Source organism: Epinephelus moara, chromosome 11 (assembly GCF_006386435.1).
Source record: "Epinephelus moara isolate mb chromosome 11, YSFRI_EMoa_1.0, whole genome shotgun sequence".
Classification (NCBI taxonomy): Eukaryota; Metazoa; Chordata; class Actinopteri; order Perciformes; family Serranidae; genus Epinephelus; species Epinephelus moara.
Window position 1 is genome coordinate 32,920,756 of NC_065516.1, and position 21,570 is coordinate 32,942,325.

The window sequence follows — 21,570 nt, forward strand, 5'->3', positions numbered from 1 at the left end:
GAGATTTCCTCTGCTCATATGAAGCCAGGATAAATCACACACAAGACTTAAAATGCTGTTTTTGTGGAGGCTTTATTGTCTTCACAATTTATTGTTTCTTATCTGTGAAATTAAAGTAAATAAAAGCTTTGTCTCCACTGAGGGAAATGGTTTCAGCTTACAGAAACAGACAGGAGGTCTGCGTTGCTGCGATGTGTAGCTACATTTCTGGGGAGGTGCACGTCAGGCTACAGCGTAGGTTACTGTGGGTATGGTGTCGATTCGATGCATACTGCAAGGACAAATCCCGCTTTAGCTGCAAGCAGCTGGTTCAGCCACCTCCATGTTGAGAGGTGTGTGCAAGGTGATCTCTGCAAGTCGCACATAGCTCCTTTAAACGAGTCAAATCAGCTCCACCTCGACCAACTAAAACAGTAAAATGGTACTCACATATTGCACTGGTCCCAATAATATAAGAATATAATTGTATAGCAGTCAGTCACAGGGTGTTATTTTCTACTCTGAGCACTTTTACTTTTGATACTCTAGGTACATGTAGCTGATGATACTCATGTGCTTTTGCTTCAGTAACACTTTCAGTAACATAACATTTTTTTATTCTGTGGAGGGCCCCGCTTAACTGAGTTACCTTGATTTGAGTGTTTCTCAGTTCTTCAAAACTTACTTTAGAACAAGTCCTTCAGCTCCAACCTGCCAAACACGCAGGCTCCTGCAGGATAAGGTAGGCTAGGTGTTAGTGTTTGTCAGGGATCATCAACTACATTTGTCCAAGAGCCAGTGTTTTTCTAGGCAGACACTGTAGAGGTTGGATTTTCAATGAAAAAAGAAAGAAAGTATTCAGACCAAATTAGCCGGTCATTGTTTATTTATTTGATCAATAACAAAATAATAACATTATTTTTAAAGGTTAAGAGAATGTAATGTTGAATAAGAGCATGTGAAAAAATAAAAGGAAATGTTAAATAAGAGCATGTGGAAATAATAAAAGGAAAGGTTAAATAAGAGCATGTGAAAAAAATAAAAAGATATTGAATAAGAGGATGTGAAAAAAAATAAAAGGAGATGTTGAATAAGAGCATGTGGGGAAAAAAAAAAAAGAAAATGTTGAGTTTGTCCCTATTCTTGCATGAAGATATGGCACAAACTGTATTATAAAAGATGAGATAGTTTCAGCTTCACCGATCCAATCTGTACCATGTAACCAGCAAAAATATGGCTTTATCAAACCACCCGAACCTGACTCAACATGCAATCTGCCAGCCTTATGCATTATAGAAACACAACTGTACTGAGGACGGAGACACAGACTGAGCACCGCAGTGTGTGAGACAGAGAGGAGAGAGTGATGGAGACGGGGGAGGAGAAGGTGGAAGGTGGACTATTTCATGCATTGTTTCTGTAAGTTATCCAGATATTTTCTAATCAGCCCTGTGGGTTGTGGGTCAATAATAAGCGGAGAGATGGATTTATAATGTCTTAAGTACCTGCAGGTCAAACGCACATATTTGGGGTTGGTAAATTATTCCTCATAAGATTATTTCCATCTCAGCGGTTTTTGGGGATGCTAGCTATCATAACACATGTTCCTCCCCAAATTTTATGAATTCATTAATATTCTGCGGGCCAGATGGGAAACGTTGGCGGGCCATATGTGGCCTGTGGGCCGCCAGTTCACAATCACTGCTCTGTGTTTTTCTTTCATGAGACACCAAAGCCGACAGTGTGTTAGTTCGTCCATTGGTTCCTACCCAGCGATGGCAGTGTCAGCAGCCAGAATTGGGCCAGCTGAATTGGCCTTCTTCTCGGGCATCATTCATGCAGAATCTCAGCTGAGTCAAACTGGATGTGGCCCAACTTACTGTGCCGAGTTTGCGTCAAAGGCAAAGTCATTTTTGATAACGGCCAATTCTGGGGCATCTTTAATGCCAAGTTTCAGCCAAGGCGGGAAACCCGACACAGCTGACTAATTTCATCCGACATGCTGATGCTGGGCCAGGTCATTTTGGCTAGATGGGTACTTAAAATGTGAATCTTTAAAAATGGGTCACAGATAGGCCTCAAACTTCCAGTTCAGTAATATCCCAAACAGCTGGGCACAGTCGCAATCATAAGTTCTGGCTGTAACGACAGTTTGGTCATTGACTGTTTAAAATAATAGATGCAACCATTGTGTCGTCACCTGTTGATTTGTGGACTCCCATTCTGAAGCATCGAGTTCAACATTTCAGCCGTCACCATCTTGTTTTTCGGAGCCAGAAGAGACCATGTTTGGACAAGAGGGTGAAGCTGTGGAGGACTGAGGGCTGGATCTGACTGACAGATTGTGGTGATGACAGACTCAAAGCAGCCGTACCCTTAATTACGCATAACTTTAGACCTTAATAAAATATATATGGGTGAGTTATATAAAAATTTCCTCCCTTACAGTTGTCATGAAGGGGGAAATCCAAACTGTTTTTGTACCAGGCTGTCAACATGTTTGTTTCTGTTGTAAAGTTGGGCATTTTAACATTGGGGTCTGTGGGGATTGACTCGCTCTTGGAGCCAACCTCAAGTGGTCATTCAAGGAACTGCAGTTTTTGGGATCCCGGTCTCACTCCAAAGTTGTTGAAAACCGTCCTTTAACCTTGGCATGATACGTGGCTGGTCACAGAGCCTGGAGGCATCAAGGGGACACACAGCAGGACAACAATGAAACTTAAGGCAGCAAAAGTCTGAGTGGGGCAGGTGGGGGTGGTGGATAGTGATGGCTAAATGAAGCCTCATGAAGCATTTTCTTTATTTTCTGAGCCCACTAGATGGCACTTTTTGTTCAACAAAAGGTTGAAAGCACACTGAATTGCCATTCTTTGAGCCTTAAACTATGATCGCCATCTAGTGGGCTCAGAAAATAAAGAAAATGCTTCATGAGGCTTCATTTGGCCATCACTAGTTGTGGATGGGTCCATCAAACACCGACTTTCATCACGCGCGTTGGTTTTTGAAGGAAAACAAAACAGTCAAATTGCAGTGTTGTAGCTACGAAGTGCTTTTATTTTGAAAGAGACTGTATGCAAACTGTACATTTCCTGTGAAAACAGAAGTGTGTTTTGAAAACAGACAATGCATGTAACGGGCAGAACTTGACACGGCGTCCCAGAACGTCAACAATCAACACACCCAGGGTACCTTGGACGACTTATGTGGATGTGGAAAGTCCATGACCAAAATATCTATATGTGACGAGGTCAGAGTGAGAATGTGGTTTTGGCACTTTTGCGTTGGCTTTATTTACCGGCCCCGGAGGTTGCTGCTTTGAAATATTGTTATTAAAATGAATAGAAGTGATTTTTTTTATTCTTTCACAATAATTTTTGGACATCAGTGGAACCCTAAAGCACAGAGGAATAAGATGTTGTCAGGCTTTGGAGACACACACAACAGTTGGTAGTAGATAACCAAGCCTTTGAAAGTTTACTCAATCCATGAACTCACTTCCTTCCTTAGAGGCAACAATAAAATCATAAGATAATATTAATCAGAAGCAACTAGAGATTTGTCATTTAGACACAAATTAAATGAATTCAATACTCGTATTTTTGCAAACATTTACATTTATTTAGTCAATTTTAATGACTTTTAAATCAGTAATGTATAAATCATTCCACAGAGTCTCACAAAGGTCCAACATGTGCTACAGTTCCTAAGTCATCTCTTGCCACAGACTTTCTTCAACCTGTAATTTCATTAAACTCCTGCACTGCTGCAGCAAAAACATGCTGGCTGTTAAACCACAGGGCTGCTCCAGTTTAACGTACGACTACTGCGCATGGTTTCAACTCTCCCACACGTGATCCCCTCATTCTAAAATAAAAACATGCTGCTGTATTAGCTGGATTAGCTGACATTATTTCAATCATCAACCTGTGTGTAGTATTAAATAAATGCCAGATGTGAGCAGTGATTCACTGTGATTAATATAAGACACTTTCACACACACACAAACACTAATGCATTTTCACACTGTGGTCACTCCACACACATCAGACATGTGTGTGTGTATGTGTGTGCAAATCCACATTGGGTCCACACTGGTCTCGGCAGTGTCACATTCTGTGGTGAAGCTAGCCATGATTTACAAAGGCTGCCCTGACACTCCCACCACTCCCTCTGCCAACCAGAGGGAGGACTGTCACTACCAAGTCAGGACTTCACTCTCTTCACTTTCTCCCGCACAGTGGCATTCATCATTGCCTACCAGCAGCTGGAAGAGAAAGGTAAGGCCCTGTCATCACTGCTGTTCTGCATGTGCTGTTATGTAGAGGGATTGTAGGGAGGGTACGTCTGTCTAATCAGAGTGCCAACTGTTTCATATATCTGTACAGGCTGTCATCATGTTGTGATGCACATACATGTACATCACAAATTATGATCTCAGTCAAAGTGATGTTAGTCATACGGAGACTTGGCTGTTGCTTAATTTAATCAGCAGCTGTATATACGTATGTCTATGCATGCATGTATCATCACTGTTTTTTGTATCCTCTCCCAAACTTGATGTTACCATGGCACGGGTTTGGTTTGGCCGCAAGTGACCGTCAGGACAAAGAGAAGACAAGCTAAATATACAGTATAACTGCATACATCAACCTCTGTGATTATGGGTCAGCGAGGTTGTCTGCCTAAGCGCAAGGCACCAGCATCGCTCTCTCTGTGTCTCTTGGCATTTCGACGTTATGCTGTTTGATACGTGCACAGTCTGAAATAACTTGGTCCTCCATCCTAATTACTGCATGTTCAACTGCTGAATGAATTGGACATGATGGAGAAGGTGTGTGGGGTGGTGTTCAAAGATAGTCATGGCAAAGGGCAGCTATTTTCGTGTTTGGGACATATAGTTTCAGCATGTAAAGATCAGTTCAATGCTGAATGTCAGAAAAGTATAGTCTTCAGAAGTAGTCACCAATTATCTGTCATAGAGGTTTTACATGATGGCTACGATACTTTGCCAACTGTTTTTCTGCTCGGACTTGGAGTTATTCATGTCATTAAAATACCTTTAAACAAGTCTATGTACGTAGAAAGAAGAATCAACACAATTGTCGTCTTACAAAGGAAATATAGCTCATGGCGGCTAATGACTTGAGTTACATTTTAGCATTCATCATTACCCTTTAATGTCAGCTGAAGCGATACAGTTCTGCTGTACTTAAAGGGACAGTTCACCTCAAAATCCAAAAAAACATATTTTTCCTTTCACCTGTAGTTTTATTTATCACTCTAGATTGGTCTGGTCTGAGTGTTGGAGATATCAGCTGTAGAGATGTCTGCTTTCTCTCCAGTATAATGGAACTAAATGGCGCTCGGCTGGTGGTGCTCAAAGTCAGAAAAAAAAAATACATTTGAAAATCTCAGCAGCAATGTCTCCTTTCAGAAGTCATGACCTGAACACTCAAGATAATCCACAGACCTCGTTGTGAGCAGTTTCATGTAGGATCTATTTTCTTTCATGCAAATCACTCAATCAGAAGGATGTGTGCATCTACTCATGGACGAGAAGCTCATGCTTGTGACCGCCACTGATGCGTTAAGAGAACTGGAAACAGCATTGAATGCGTGGGCCTGTTTATTCCTATGAAAGATGCTCAGTGGTGCATGAAATTGTTCAGTCGCTGTGTATAAAGTTACCTGGATCCGAAGATGAGTGGCACTAGACCATAGAGCAAGTGCACAAGGGACTTACAGTGGTTGAGTGCGACTGGGTGGCCAACTTCCGCAACTTCTGGTTTAGTGCTCCAGTTTCTTGAAAGGAGATAAAATTATTTAATCGTGCGGCTCTTCTCAGATTTACAAATGTTATTAGATGTAATGGCCTCTTGACCAAGGGACTACAGATGAAAAATAGCTTTTGGCTAATTCTGGCATATTTACACCATGTGTATTTATTAATTTGCACTGTCCCTTCTTAAACTATGCTAAACGGCTCAAATCTTGACTCATTTTGCGGCAGTTATTACGCTTAAAAAGATGTATCCACTGATTATCTGATGTCTCTTTTTCCAAGTCAGTGGGAAAAAGTCTTTTTGGGCCGCAGGGCATCACATGACGGGGTAATTACAGTGTTTGGCCACTACAAAAGTGTTGCACACTTCCTGGGGGCCTGGTGACAGGAAGTAGATGCACTCTTCCTTCTGTGTGGTTCGGTAGAAAGAAAGTAGTTGCTACATGAAACTGCTCACAACTAAGTCTGTGGATTATCTTGAGCAACCAGGTCATTATGTCTGGAAAGAGTGATTGCTGTTGAGTTTTTCAGATGGGTGTTTTTGGCTCTTTGAGCTAGTGATGGCCAAATGAAGCCTCATGAAGCATTTTCTTTATTTTCTGAGCCCACTAGATGGCGCTTTTTGTTCAACAAAAGGTTGAAAGCACACTGAATTGCCATTCTTTGAGCCTCTCTCTTTAAACCATGAGCGCCATCTAGTGGGCTGAGAAAATGAAGTAGATGCTTCATGAGGCTTCATTTGGCCATCACTACTTTGAGCACCACAAGCCATCTAGTTGCATTATATTGGAGAGAAGGCAGACAATATTGATATCTGAAACACTTCACATACCTTGATTGAGAAATAGCGCTACAGGTAAGAGGAAAACATACAGTATATTTTTGATTTTGTGGTGAACTGTCCCTTTAAGTTTAAAGGACCATATTAATGTTTTTGCAAGCCCTATTTGTGACCCTACCACTCCTTACAATTCACTGTGATTCAGTCACACCCTGTTCCCTACACACACCCTGAGGGAAAAATCTAACTTGTATTTTTTACCTGTTACCCAGCAGAGAAATGCTCTTTTGGTGGTTCCCCATTTATCTGCTGTCTCCTCACAACTTTAAAATGTTTCCCAACCCACTCTGCTCTTTTTCACTGCTGCACTAGCTGTGACAGGTGCAGCAAATCTGTGGACACACTGGGTTTAAATGTTGGTTTTATCAAACATTTTATTTTCCCAGGTAGACATCTGTGAGATCACAAAAATACCTTTGAATAAACAACCTGCTGCTGGATAACACATAAATAATACATTTGATTTTTCCCTTAAGATCTGTGTAGAGAACACTGTGACACCAAATCCCAGAGTAATACTGAGTGGTTGTCCCACACAAGCAAATACATGGAAAACATTGACTGCACAGTTGTAAAACCAGAATCAAAATGTACAGTTGCATGTAAAAGTTTGGGCACCCTTGGTCAACATTTTATTTACTGTAAATAGCCAAGTAATTAAAAGATGACCTCATTTCCAAAAGGCATGAAGTTAAGATGAAACATTTCTTCATTTTAAGCAAGATTACTTTTTTATTTCAATCTTTTCCAGTTTCAAAATAACAAAAAAGGAAAAGTTTGGGCACCCTGCATGGTCAGTGCTCAGTATCACAGCTTATCCAGCTCAGAGTCTTTCAGTTCTTGTTTGGAGGATTTTCACCCATTCTTCCTGCAAAAGGCGTCTAGCTCTGTGAGATTCTTGGGCCGTCTTCATGCTCTGCTCTTTGAGCTCTATCCACAGATGTTTAATGATGTTTAGGTCGGGGGACTGTGAGGGGCGTGGCCAAACCTTCAGCTGGCTCCTCTTGAGGTCGTCCATTGTGGATTTGGAGGTGTGTGTAGGATCATTGTCCTGTTGTAGAAGCCATCCTCTCTTCATCTGCAGCTTTTTTACAGATGCTGTGATGTCTGGAATTTAACTGAATCCATTCTTCCCTCTACCTGTGAAATGTTCCCCGTGCCACTGGCTGCAACACAAGCCCAAAGCATCATCCATCCACCCCCGTGTTTAACAGTTTGTTCTCCAAACATACCTTTGCTCATTGTGTCCAGAAAGTTCTGTTTTACCTTCATCAGTCCACAGGACTTGTTTCCAAAAAGCATCAGGCTTGTTCAGATGTTCCTTTGCAAACTTGTGAGGCTGAATGTTGTGGTGAGGACACAGGAAAGGTTTTCTTCTGATGACTCTTCCATGAAGGTCATATTTGTACAGGTGTGTCTGCACAGGAGAACAGTGCACCACTCCAGAGTCTGAGAAATCTTCCTGCAGGTCTTTTGCAGTCAAACAGAGGTTTGATTTGCCTTTCTAACAATCCTACGAGCAGCTCTCTCAGAAAGTTTTCTTGGTCTTCCAGACCTCAGCTTGACCTCCACAGTTCCTGTTAATGACATGACAAACTGAGGAAACAGCTCCCTGAAAAAACTTTGCTATCCTCTTATAGTCTTCTCCTGCGTTGCCACTTACTGGTTTTTCAGAGTGCTAGGCAACTGTTTAGAGGAGCCCATGGCTGCTGATTGTTGGGACAAGGTTTCAGGAGTCAGTCTAGTTATAAAGCTTTGACATTTGCATCACCTGTCCTTTCCTAACGATGACTGTGAACAAGCCAGAGCCCTAACAAGCTAATTAAGTTCTGAGAGCTCAAATGTCTCGGATGCCCAAACTTTTGCATGGTGCTCCTTTCCTTTTTTTCCACTCTAAAACTGTACAAAACAAAAATAACACACTGATCTTGCTTAAAATGTTGAGAAGCATATTTCGTCTTTAACTGCACGCCTTTCAGTTTATCTTCTACTTACTTAACTATTCACAGAAAACAATATTTTGACCATGAGCGCCCAAACTTTTGCATGCCACTGTAAAAAGACACAAAGAATAGTTGTGTAAAATATATCGAAATTAGAGCAAACAGGATTCAAAACACTGGCCTCTTAAATAAGGTATCTGATCACATTTGAGCCATCTGTCAGAAATGTTGTGCATCATGTCAAGAATATACGGCACTGTTAGCATTGCTCTCTGCAGTCATCTTTGTCAACCAAAGGCGCTGAGCAATCCTAACAACATCTGTACACAAGGAATGTTCTGTGATGCTGAAGCCAGTGGGGGCGGTTGATGTGGCTGGTACACAGCACTTCTGGTCTGCCAAATGTAGAGTGAGGTTTGGAGGAATTCAGGTTCACTACCCACCTATCCACACTGTGTGTCTGTAATGATGGGTGTGCTTTAAAATGAAAGAGTGAGGCACTGAGGAAAGGATGTATAGATGGATCCAAGGGAGGAAAAAAATTAAGCGTATTTCTGAATCCTGGTCGAGACACTTTTAGAAATAGTGAAACATTTGAAACATTCTCCATTGGCATGCTGTCTCAGTGTTATTCACTGTGGCGTCACATGGTGCGACTCCTGGTCCTTCTCGCCTTGTTCTCCAGGATTTCTCTTTTACTGTGATATTTCTACTCTCTATTCGTGAGCAGAAATATTGTTTTCCCAGGTTTCATTCAATACCCAATGATAACTGAACTGACACAGAGACGTGGCTGAATTGATTCTTAAAATCCACACGCAGACTGTGTTTGGAGCTGTCTCCAATGCTAAGCTTTATGACCACTGGAGACAGTTGGTATTTATAGTTTGTCTTACCATTGTTAGTCATGTTTCCATCCAAATCTAACACAAATTTCTGCAGAATTTCCAGGATACTGGCTGAAGAAAATGAGAGTTAATGTGTTGTGCAGTGGAAAGTGCAGACTAATTCATAAGGCATTTAGTTTATTATAAATTCCATGTGAGGTTCATGTGATTTTAGGCATTAATTCTGTAAACCACTGCAGAAGACCATCCATTCACTAGATAAAATGTTGGCATTGTTCATTTCTGAAACCATAGATACATTTAAATTGCACATTATTATGTAGTGAATACACTAAAACGTTAAACACTACTGTAGTTAACGTGGTTAGTTTCAGGCATAAAAACCACTTTGTTATGGTAAGGAAAAGTTTTGGCTTAAAATACCTGCTCTTCATGGTACTATCCTGGCTGGAAAAACAGTGATGGATCGTCAAAAAACACCCAGTTTTGGTGCCTGAAAAGCCACTGGAAAAACAGTGATGAGTTTCTAAAAAACACCCATGTTTAATGCCTAAAAAGCTGCTCAAAAGTCAGTGATGGGTCACTTCAAACACCCATGTTTGGTGCTTAAAAATCTGCTTGTAAAACAGTGACAGGTTGCTAAAAAACACTCACCTTAAGTGCCTAAAAAATGCTTGAAAAACAGTGGCGGGTCACTAGAAACATCCAGGTTTGGTGCCGAAAAATCTGCTTCTTAAATAGTGACAGGTTGTTAAAAAAAGAACACCCACGTTGGTGCCTTGAAAGCTGCTTGAAAAACAGTGATGGGTCACTAGAAACACTCTTGTTTAGTGCCTAAAAACCCGAAAAAGTGATGGGTTGCTAAAAACACCCACGTTTGGTGCCTTAAAATTTGCTAGAAAAACAATGATGGGTTGCTAAAAACACCAATGTTTAGTGCCTAAAAAGCTGCTTCTTAAATCGTGACAGGTCATTAAAAAAACACCCACTTTGGTGTCTTGAAAGCTGCTTGAAAAAGAGTGACGGGTCACTAAAAACAGCCACGTTTGGTGCCTAAAAATCTGCTTGAAAAACCATGATGGGTCACTAGAAACACTCTTGTTTAGTGCCTAAAAATCCGCTGGGGAAAACACTCTTGTTTAGTGCCTAAAAATCCGCTGGGGAAAAAGTGATGGGTTGCTAAAAACACCAACGTTTGGTGCCTAAAAACCTGCTAGAAAAACAGTGATTGGTTTCTAGAAACACCCACGTTTAGTATCAAAAAATCCACTTGTAAACAGAGTCGGCTTGCAAAAAAATACCTCTGTTTGGTGCTTAAAAATCAGCTGGAAAAATAATGATGGGTCGCTAAAACACAACCGGTGTTGTTTGTCGGTCTCGGACAGTGGTCTGAACCATCATCCTCTCCACCTCCAGATGACAAATTAAGCTCCTATACTAAATTTCTTTAGAGATGCTGATAAGATACATGTGAAATGTACAAATGTGACACATCTACGAGATGATGACATTAAAATTGTCCCGGTTAAACTTCTAATGAAACAAAGCGATGTGTCCCAGTGTTTTCACTCAGGTTGGATAGAAAGACATTCACTGAAACTCTCTCCGCCATGAATTTAGCTGCTATATTCTAAAAAGCTGTCTTAAGACTGCACTTGTTCTTTTTTATCCCAACAAGTCCTTTGAACCAAAAGATTCTCATCATTTGTCTTTGCCTAAAAACAAACCCTACAGTTTCTGATGGCTGTTGTCCGAACAACACCGTTTGTTGGTGCTCTCCAAAGTCGTTACAAGTCACAATTATATGAACGTTTCCTGATCTGCCATCACTATGGTTAAAGTTTGGTCTTACACAAAAGCAACTTGGTCAGGGTTAGAAAAACATTGTGGCCATCCTGAAAAGAAACCAATGCTGAGTTTTAAATGAACAGTGATCCAACCATCCACCCTGACCTTCCCCTGATGAGGCTCTGTTCACAACAGAGATATGCATTTGTTAAATGGGTATCATATTTGGACGGTGGCTGGTGCTGCTGCTGTTTGGTTGGGAGGACGGCCTCTTTTATTCGTATGATCAGCAGGGACACAGCCGGGCCAAAGCTGATGAGCGTAAATCATTTTCTTATGTTCATATTCACAAGCTCAAATGAATGAGTTGCAGTGTTGTTTAATAGGAAACAAGAATTGTGTGTGTGTGTGTGTGGTGAGGGTGACTGGCTTCAAACTGGCTTCAGAGCTGAGGAGTCTCTAACACAGCTGTTAATCATGCCAATAACTGCTTGTGAACTGATTTTGAATTGAGATTCTGTTACTGCGTGGCCTATATCTCACCTCACATGTTTCCATAAACATGTTTTAGTGCCGTGTTTAGCTGTAAAATGAGAGATTTGCTCTCACAAACTTTCTCATTTGACAGCTAAACACAATTGACAGCTGCATTTGAGACTCCTCGGCTCTGATCAGTTATATTTGGTGCGCCATGTTGGATTCTGTGCCAGTGCCAATAAAGGCAGTAGGACAGGAGGACGGACATGACAGTTAATTTCACTGTGTAGGTCAAATCAAGAAGACGTTTAAAAGCCATTGCCATTATTCAGTCAGCAAATTAGACAATATTAAAGGGGAACTGTTACGCTCATTTTCAGGTTCATATTTACCTGCATTCATGCTTTTTCCTCATACTGTCCGTGCTGGAACACCTGTCACTTTAAGCCCAGTCTGCCCTGATTGGTCAGCATTTTCAGGTCTTACGTATCTTGCCACATCTGCACCATCTTCGCAGCATTTACAAGCGGACCAGATCAAATGCCTTCTGTGAGAAAGCTGCTCTTGATTGGTCAGAATTTCCATGTGGGGAAAATCCAGGAAGTAAAGCAAACGAAGAAGAGTACACTTGCAAGATAAATGTGACACTTTCTAATGTCACAATGGAGGGACAACTACGCAGGTTGATTTTAGCGCTGCTCATCGTGGACTATATTGCTGTCATTGTTCATTTTAGTCAAACCATACAGTTTGAAAACGAGGCGCGGCTCCAACTAGAAAACAATGTTTTGATGCATTGGATGTGCTGAATGTGCATATTAAGGCAGTACAGGAGGAGGTGCACATTAATAATCCTCCAGGACTGTAACATGCTCATGTTTAACCCAAACAATGTGTCATGTGACTGCAGTTGCTTCACATCCAGGTCGGAACACCTTCTCACCACAAACCAACCGCACCAGAGTTCCTTTGTAACCAGACTGAGACCACCTCTTCAAGAAGGTCTCAGTCTGATTGTTTTGGTGCACACCTGAGTGTGACTGCTGTGTTCACACCTGCCCAAACGCACTGCACTGAGGGAGCAAACAAACTTGAGTTTGATTGAACCGAACCAAACAGGGCAGGTGTGAAAGCACCCTAAATTGGCAAGCAAAATCCAAAGACAGTCTCAGTAATCACACCCATTAATCAGCACTATCACAGCAGTTTATCTGATATCTGGCTCAGTGAAACTGTCCTAATTTATTAACCTGAATGAAGTTCACAATATACAATAATATAATAATATTGGTTACACATATGAGTCTCACACAGTGCACATTCAGTCCTTGCGGGGCACTCTCAGTTTGCCCATTTCAAGCCTGCTTGTTGCCCATGTTGCCCACATATAAGTCATGTGTGGTGCACATGTGCATGTTGACTGGGCATTTACACACTGTGATGTCTTTATTCAGTAACTTTGTTGGTTAGTGTTGCAGATTAACTCTTCATTGATGCAAAAGAAATCCTGGATATTATCAGTTAGATTGGTCGATGCACTGAAACTGTCCTGCACAGATGAAGATTTACCAGTTTCATTTTGTTGTTTTCAGTTATTTCAGTTGCCGTCTTTGCACACTGCAGTGTTTATTTCTACTGTTAACCAACTGGTTGGGGGTAATTAACTACGCTGAAGCCTCAGGTGGAAGGATTTGGTGTAATATGGTTCTGTAACAGTAATTCAAACAAGAGAGGAAAAAAAGAGAGTTACGGGAGCTGGGAGGAGACTGTGTAGAAGAAAGGTTGTGGTAGTTGTATTGCCTTCAGCTGACTGATCCTCCCCTGCCTTTCAAGCCTCTGCCAGCACACTGCAGCCTGCGCTGCCATGTTTATATTTCTGTTTTCCCATCCCAGCATACTGCTCACGTTGTTATTTTCTCCGGCCCAGCCTTGTGGTCGGTGGAACCATGTTTGCGCTGCAAACTGAACACAGGGAGAGCTCTGCACAAAACACACTACTAGACCATATGTCGCATGGCACAACATAAAAACTCACAAAGGCATTTTACAGGAAAGAAGAGGCGGAGAGAAGAACAGTGGGGATAGAAGAGAGATGTGGTGATTTCACAAGGCGGTTATATCTCTTATACTGAATGTGCCAACTCAACATTACAACAGTCCGTTCACTGGACTTTTAGCGACTGTTGGAACGAGTCCTTCTAATTCTTAGAAACGCGGGCACAGTTGTGTGTGATGTGTGTAAGTGTATTAAGATGAAAGTGAACAGTAAACGGTGACCTCAAGTTGTTGCAGTTGTTACACTCATGTGGAGGTGTATCGCGTAACGACACACTGACATCATTGATACAGGTGCAAGGTTTGGTTACAGCTGAGCACAACATATTTTAGAGCACAAAAACGCAACAGAAGAATTCAAAGAATCAATAATTTGCAGCTTGGTGTTACATAACTCTGTTTTATTATATCACTGTATCCGTATTTGGACCAGTTAGTTCTGGGGATTCTTATAAGTTTAGTGCAGCTACACTGTGCAACATGGATTTAATAAACTCAGGTACCACATCAAGTTTGATGGCTACAGATTGAACGATGACAGCGCCGACTGAATCACAGGTTACGGCGTACGATGCAACAGCTTCCCATATTGAGTGTGCAAGAACGCTGCATGGGTTATTACTTCTCCAACTGTTAAGCACGACATAGAGGCTCACATTATTAAGTAACCTAAAGTTTCGTGGGCACTATATAGTGATGGCCAAATGAAGCCTCATTAAGCATTTTCTTTATTTTCTGAGCCCACTAGATGGCGCTCATGGTTTAAAGAGAGAGGCTCAAAGAATGGCAATTCAGTGTGCTTTCAACCTTTTGTTGAACAAAAAGCGCCATCTAGTGGGCTCATGAAATAAAGAAAATGCTTCATGAGGCTTCATTTGGCCATCACTACTATATACTGTGATGTGTCCATGTGGTTGCTCACCTGGCAGCTGCAACTCCACTGCTATTTCCTTCCATGCTTCGTCCTTCTTTACATGATCATGTTCAGAGCCGGAGGACACATCGTACAGGCAAGGCTTCTGCTGCCACAACTCTTCGAGGTTAGTTAGTTGGTCGAATCCCACACATTTCTTTTAGCACGCTATCTGTCTGTTTGTTGGGTTTAGTGCCAGTGCGTCATTTCATGCTGCATTTCTATTGGTTGGTTAGTAGATGTCGGTGGTAGCAGCAGTCACACAGTGAGATGGTCATCCCAAATTTATGACACTGTCAGAATGTTATCCCAACACCATGACAGATGCCATCCTTGAACCTCTCACTGTGCCACGTTGGACCATCGTTTTAGAGTCACGACCAAAAATATCGCCACGTTTCTTTCACGTTGGTCATCTTTCGTCTGGGACAGCCCAAAATCACACAGAGTATACCAGCTTAAGAGGAACTGCCGCACTAATAACGACATACCTTCAGCGACTTCTTTCTGGTTGCATTTGCACTGCCAATAGGACACTGAAGTGACGTATTGTAAGTTGGCCATTAGCTGGTATATTCAATGTCACTTTTGCTTTGATGAGTCAAAATCATGAGCTGCCATCATCGCATATATGCTCAGTAAAGCCTGGACTGCACTGTCGGTCCATTTGTCCATGTTGTCATCCTTTCTTTTGCTTTTTTTTTTACAAGCTGTTTGTGTTTTGTCTGTTTCTAACACAGCAAACAGGGTTTTTAAAAATGCTGGTTGCCAGTGCTGCATGGACTGTGTTCGACCAATCATCTTACACTTAGGTCCCTCATGGTTCCCATTGTGCTGGGAGAGCAGCTACTCTGAAATAAGAGCTACATAAGTCCCTCAAAACCTTGTTTTAAGAGCAATGTCCCTTCCTTGATCCTAGTTCTTGTCGAAAAAAGAGGGCTTCTTAAAACTATGAATAGTTCCTCTGGTCTGAAAACACTTGAGAAATGTCCACTCATAGGCCTGAAAATATCTCATGTGGCGACCAGTGAATGCTCACTGTGTGGCTGAAGGACGCAGGACTCAATTCATTTGTGTTTGTCCAATCAGAAACATTCTACACTGATAACACTAAGTTAAATTAAATTCAGACCCTTTGTGGTAGTCACAGCAAGAGGGATCCAGGTTGGGGAGCCCTTCTGTGTGGAGTTTGCATGTTCTCTCTGTGTCAGCGTGGGTTTCCTCCAGGTGCTCCAGCTTCCTCCCNACACTGATAACACTAAGTTAAATTAAATTCAGACCCTTTGTGGTAGTCACAGCAAGAGGGATCCAGGTTTGGGGGAGCCCTTCTATGCGGAGTTTGCATGTTCTCCCTGTGTCAGCGTGGGTTTCCTCCAGGTGCTCCAGCTTCCTCCCACAGTCCAAAGACATGCAGATTAATTGGTGACTCTAAATTGTCCGTAGGTGTGAATGTGAGTGTGAATGGTTGTCTGTCTCTATGTGTCAGCCCTGTGAGACCCCTAACAGGATAAGCAGTTATGGAAAATGAATGAATTAATGGCAGATGAATTTGTTAGTCAAAATGCAGGTAAATTTCCTGAGAGACTAAAATGGCTCTCACCAAAGTGTGGGAAGGAACAAACAAAATGTCCACTATTTATAGAGCCTTCCTGAGATACTTTATGTGAACTGCAGTCATTATGGCCTGAGGGAGGGTTCAGCTATGGGGGCCACGAATGTACTACAATAAATTTGATGACTGTAATATAGAATGTTGCTGGACAAAAGGTCAGTGACCTACCAAACACACACATTAAGTTTCATTCATTTCTGACCCTTCCTGAAAGATCTGTTGCCAAGGACTGAAGTGTTGGTCAGTTGGAAACTTTGGCCTGATAGCGGTTGGAGAAAAGGTCAGGAGGTCAAAGAAATCAGTTTTATCATTGCTGAAATCCTTTTTTTTTTAATATTAATGTAGCCACGTTGGACTGGATCGAGGTAGACCGCTCTGCCACACAGCCATGTTGCTGTGGTCAGTATGGAGCGCAATATTGCTACTGACCCCGCTGGAGGCTGCAGAGGAGGAGGATGTCCGAGCAGGTAGGGATGAGAATAATAGCAGCGTTAGATTTTGACCTCTTGAGTTCTGAATGTAGATATTCAGTTTGCATTTTTAAGATGTTCGTCTTTGATCACCGTGAGTGTGTGTATTTACGTGTGTGCAGGCTGCAGCACGGCTGTAAATGACCTGGTCTATATTGTCGATGGCTCGTGGAGCGTCGGCTTCTCTGACTTTGACACGGCCAAGCTGTGGCTAATCAACATCACCAGCCAGTTTGACATCAGTTCCCACTACACACAGGTAACATGAACCACATTATATTGTAGTTTCCATTCACATTTAGCAGTAAATGTTCCAATTAACTTGTAGAGTCAGTTCATGACCAGTCTTTTTGGCTCATTATAAGTACGACTACATCTACATACGTTGTGTTTGTCTGCTGCAGGTGGCTGTGATCCAGTACAGCGACACTCCTCGTCTGGAGATTCCTCTGGGGAAACACCAGGGTGGAGTAGAGCTCATCCAGGCCATAAAGAGCATCACCTACCTGGGAGGAAACACGCAGGCAAGCCAAGATGTATTCTCTTTAAAACTCTATCAGTCCCACAAATAATTTGCATGCAGGTACTATGAGAATATACAACAGCTGTGAATATGTTTACATGCACATACATTTAGAGATATCAGTTATTTTTTTGACGCAGATTGAAGTGCATCGACTGTGTGCTTGGCGGCAGGCAGGGGCAGGGCCCAAGGTGTGCTGATCCCTGGCGATGCGGACAATTTAAGACATTATAGTCCAAATCCAAATTGTTTGTTTAGTTTTCAGGTAGAAAACCTGACAACTGTGGTCAGAGCATTATGTCTACCGGTTGCTTGTCCATCCATCCATCCCAATCTCATGCATATGTCAAGAATGTCTTAAAGGGAGTTTCTTCAAATTTGGCACAAACATCCACTTGGACTCAGTGATTAAGTAATTAGATTTTGGTGCTTATGGGTCAAAGGTCAAGGTCACTGTAACCTTGTCTGTCTCCTTCTTTTGAACGCATAAAAGTACACCTTGAGAGAATTATTATTATTATTTTGGCACAAACATCCACTTGGACTCAACAATTAACTAATTAGATTTTGGTGGTCATCGGTCAAAGGTCAAGGTCACTGTAACCTTGTCTTGTTCTTGTGAATGCGATATGTCAAGTACACCTTGAGAGAATTATTATTATTAATATTATTATTATTATTTGTAATTTGCCGCAAACATCAACTAGGACTCAAGGATTAACCGATTAAAATTTGTTGTCCGAAGGTCAAGGTCACTGTTACCCTGTCTGTTGCATTCTTGTGAACATGATATCACAGGAAGGCGTTGAAGGTCTGTCCACTTGGACTCAATGATTAATTTGATTAGATTTTAGTGGTCATAGCTCAAAGGTCAAGGTCACTGTAACCTCGTCTTTTGAATGCGTACTGTACAAGTAGACCGTGAGAGAATGATTATTATTATTATTATTTTGGCACAAACATTCTCTTGGACTCAATGATTAACTTAATTCTATTAGATTTTGTTGGCCAAAGGTCAAGGTCACTGTGACCCTGTCTGTTACATTCTCATGAACGTGATGTCACAGGAAGGCGTTCAAGGCCTGTCCACGATTAACTGATAAGATTTTGGCGGTCATAGCTCAAAGGTCAAGGTCACTGTAACCTTGTCTGTCTCCATCTTGTGAACATGATATGTCAAGTACACCTTGAGAGAATTATTGTTATTATTATTATTATTATTATTATTTTGGCACAAACATCCACTTGGACTCAACAATTAACAAATTAGATTTTGGTGGTCATTGGTCAAAGGTCAAGGTCACTGTTACATCGTCTGTCTCCCTCTTTTGAATGCGTACAAGTACACCTTGAGAGAATTATTATTATTAGTATTATGATTATTTTGGCACAAACATCCTCTTGGACTCAACAATTAACTTAATTCTATTAGATTTTGTTGGCCAAAGGTCAAGGTCACTGTGACCCTGTCTGTTGCATTCTCGTGAATGCGATGTCACAGGAAGGCGTTGAAGGCCTGTCCACTTGGACTCAATGATTAATTTGATTAGGTTTTGGTGGTCATAGGTCAAAGGTCAAGGTCACTGTAACCTTGTCTGTCTTCATCTTGTGAACACAATATGTCAAGAACACCTTGAGAGAATTATTATTATTATTATCATGATTATATATATTTTTTGATTTGGCACAAACGTCCACTTGGACTCAAGGATGAAATGATTAGAATTTGGTGGTCGGAGGTCAAGGTCACTGTGACCTCACAGAACATGATTTTGTCCATAACTCAAGAATTCATATACTGATTATGACAAAATTTCACACCAGTGTCTGATAGCATAAAATGATAAAATGGTACATCCAAAAGGTCAAAGGTAAACTTCACTGTGACATCATTATGTTCTGCATAAAATACTTTTCTGTCTATATTTAAAACCATAACTCAGCAGCAGAAGGGGAAACATTTGGTCAGATGCAGAATTGGTGACACTAATCTGCCCGGGGGAAGATGTGTGTGAAGCATCCATGTTTTCACAGACATGGGTGTAAACTGTAAGTGCAACTTGACTGGTTCTTGGAGGCACACAACCACAGGGCAGTAATTCTAGTTTACCATTACCATTTTTGTGTTTCCTTAAACAGCTGGACACTCTAATTTATTTTGTATCCAAGACTTTGGGGCTCCATACATGATGTGGTCGCTGCAGCTGCACTAATGACTCCTACTGGTTGATCGGGGCATCTGCATGAGGCAGGGTGGTGGAAGAAAGAAACTTTAATGTACTATAAAATTTACTATAATATCACTTTGCGACTTTCAGTGCGCCATCCAAAAACAAGTAAACTAATAAAGTGGAGCAGGCTGAGGCTTGTTATGGAGAGGCAGGCTACACTTATAGGCAGGTGCAGGTCCAAGGGTGGCAACGCTCAGTTACCACAGGTGCATCTGCAGCAACAAGACCACACAGCAACACCACAAGCAAAGAAATCTTCGATAAACACACGCACGCTTAGTTTGGTTACTTTGCTTTGCATCATGAAAAGTAGAAATCCCTTTGAACTTCACATTCGGCTATTTACTTTCTCCATTGAGATTTTCGTGTTTATATAATTTTACTTAAACTCTGGTGCGATGCAGCTGTCAGTGGCTCGTTTTCATTCACTCCACCTGCTCATTATTGCTTTCTGATGTCTTGCAGACCGGCAGGGCCATCAAGTTTGCCGTGGACCACGTCTTCCCCTCCTCCCAAAGAGGCAACCAGGTCAAGAACCGCATCGCTGTGGTGGTTACTGATGGCAAATCTCAGGATGACGTGGTAAATGTCACCTTGCTTTGTGCTCGAGTTAAACCAAGTCAAGTTTATTTGGGTGGCCCTAAATCATAGCGGCAGAGTCGAGGGGCTCCAGGAGCTCCTTCATCTCTAGAGCCTCAACAAGGAAACACTATCAGCTGTGAAAGCTGTTGGCTGTAATGTTGTTAATTGTATTTTTGTCATACGTCTTTCAGTATAAACACTCTGCCAAGGGTCTAAATACAAAGCCTCTTCACAATGGGGGTAATTTTCACATCAAACATCCTATGTTTCTTTAGGTGGATGCCAGTATGGAGGCACGAGCTCAGGGCATCACGGTATTCGCTGTTGGAGTTGGCAGTGAGATCACCACCTCAGAGCTGGTATCCATCGCCAATAGACCATCATCCACCTATGTCTTATATGCTGAAGATTACACCACCATCGACCGAATCCGAGACTCTATGGAGCAGAAACTCTGTGAAGGTGAGGATCTAGCTCATCTATCTTCTTGGCATGTTCATTGGGCCTTTTCCTAATTCTCCTGGCTGTGGTACAGAGTTGCAAAGTGAGAGAACAGAAGAAGTATTTTTCCCTATTCTGTATTCTCATTTGAAGTTTTACTTGAAACAACGACCTCTAACAGATAATGTTACTTAACAGAGAAACACAGGACTCTCAATAATGTAACAATCATATAGGTTTATGTAATGGGAACCAGTTTAACTACAAATAAATGGGACTTTTACTTCTGGAACCAGGGGGTGCCCACAATAGTTCCTCCCAGTTCCCACTACTTTTCCTTTGTTGTGACTGACTCAGCTGGTGCAAAGTGCTCCAGGGACGATGCTTTTCTGAAGGCCGGCACAGAAATGAGCACAGTCCTGGTTCCCTCCTCAAAAAGGAAATGGGATTTTTCCAATTGATTTCGGATTATTTCAGAAAATAAGCTCTGTGGCAAACAAAACATTTATGATACTTTTGTTCAGCAAGATACTCTTCACAAAATTAAGACCACTTTCAAGATTTTTGGAGCGTCAATGTAATCGCCAGAAGTAAGAAGCTAACGTTAGGCTATGAATGAACTACATCACAGTTTCCTGACCAACACTGCCACCACAACCAGTCTTTAAAGCCATGTTCGACCTGATGACACTCTACTGTCTCATTGAGCCACTTGTTAGCTTCAAAAATTCACTATTTTTAAGTTGTAGAGCAAAACATGAGAGTCTCTTTAGCTTGTGTTGACCACAGACCTTATTTCAGGCAAAAACCTGTTAAAAAAACCCACTGACTTGTGAATTTTTATATACGTATTTTTACCCAACACATTCTCACTCCGACCTCGTCACATATTGACGTTTGGTCATGGACTTTCCACGTCCACCTACAACGTGCAAGGTACCCTGGGTGTGTTGGCTGTTGACGTTCTGGGACACCGTGTCAGGTTCAGCCTGTTACATGCATTGTCGTCTCTCAAAATACACTTCTGTTTTCACAAGAAATTTAATGTAAAATACAGTCTCTTTCAAAATAAACACACTACGTCG

The 21,570-nt window shown here is 41.7% G+C and overlaps 1 protein-coding gene across 1 annotated transcript in view; it reads left to right on the forward strand.

The window, feature by feature from the left end:
* The first annotated feature begins 4,222 nt into the window (after positions 1 to 4,222).
* Positions 4,223 to 21,570, forward strand: part of si:dkey-225n22.4 (collagen alpha-1(XXI) chain) — a 97,945-nt gene continuing 80,597 nt past the window's right edge. Inside the window, exons 1-6 of the mRNA XM_050056153.1 lie at positions 4,223 to 4,256; positions 16,584 to 16,705; positions 16,831 to 16,967; positions 17,113 to 17,232; positions 19,928 to 20,044; positions 20,320 to 20,506. Of these exons, the coding sequence (XP_049912110.1) occupies positions 16,627 to 16,705; positions 16,831 to 16,967; positions 17,113 to 17,232; positions 19,928 to 20,044; positions 20,320 to 20,506 (640 nt within the window). The 5' untranslated portion in view covers positions 4,223 to 4,256; positions 16,584 to 16,626. The remainder of the gene's footprint in view (positions 4,257 to 16,583; positions 16,706 to 16,830; positions 16,968 to 17,112; positions 17,233 to 19,927; positions 20,045 to 20,319; positions 20,507 to 21,570) is intronic.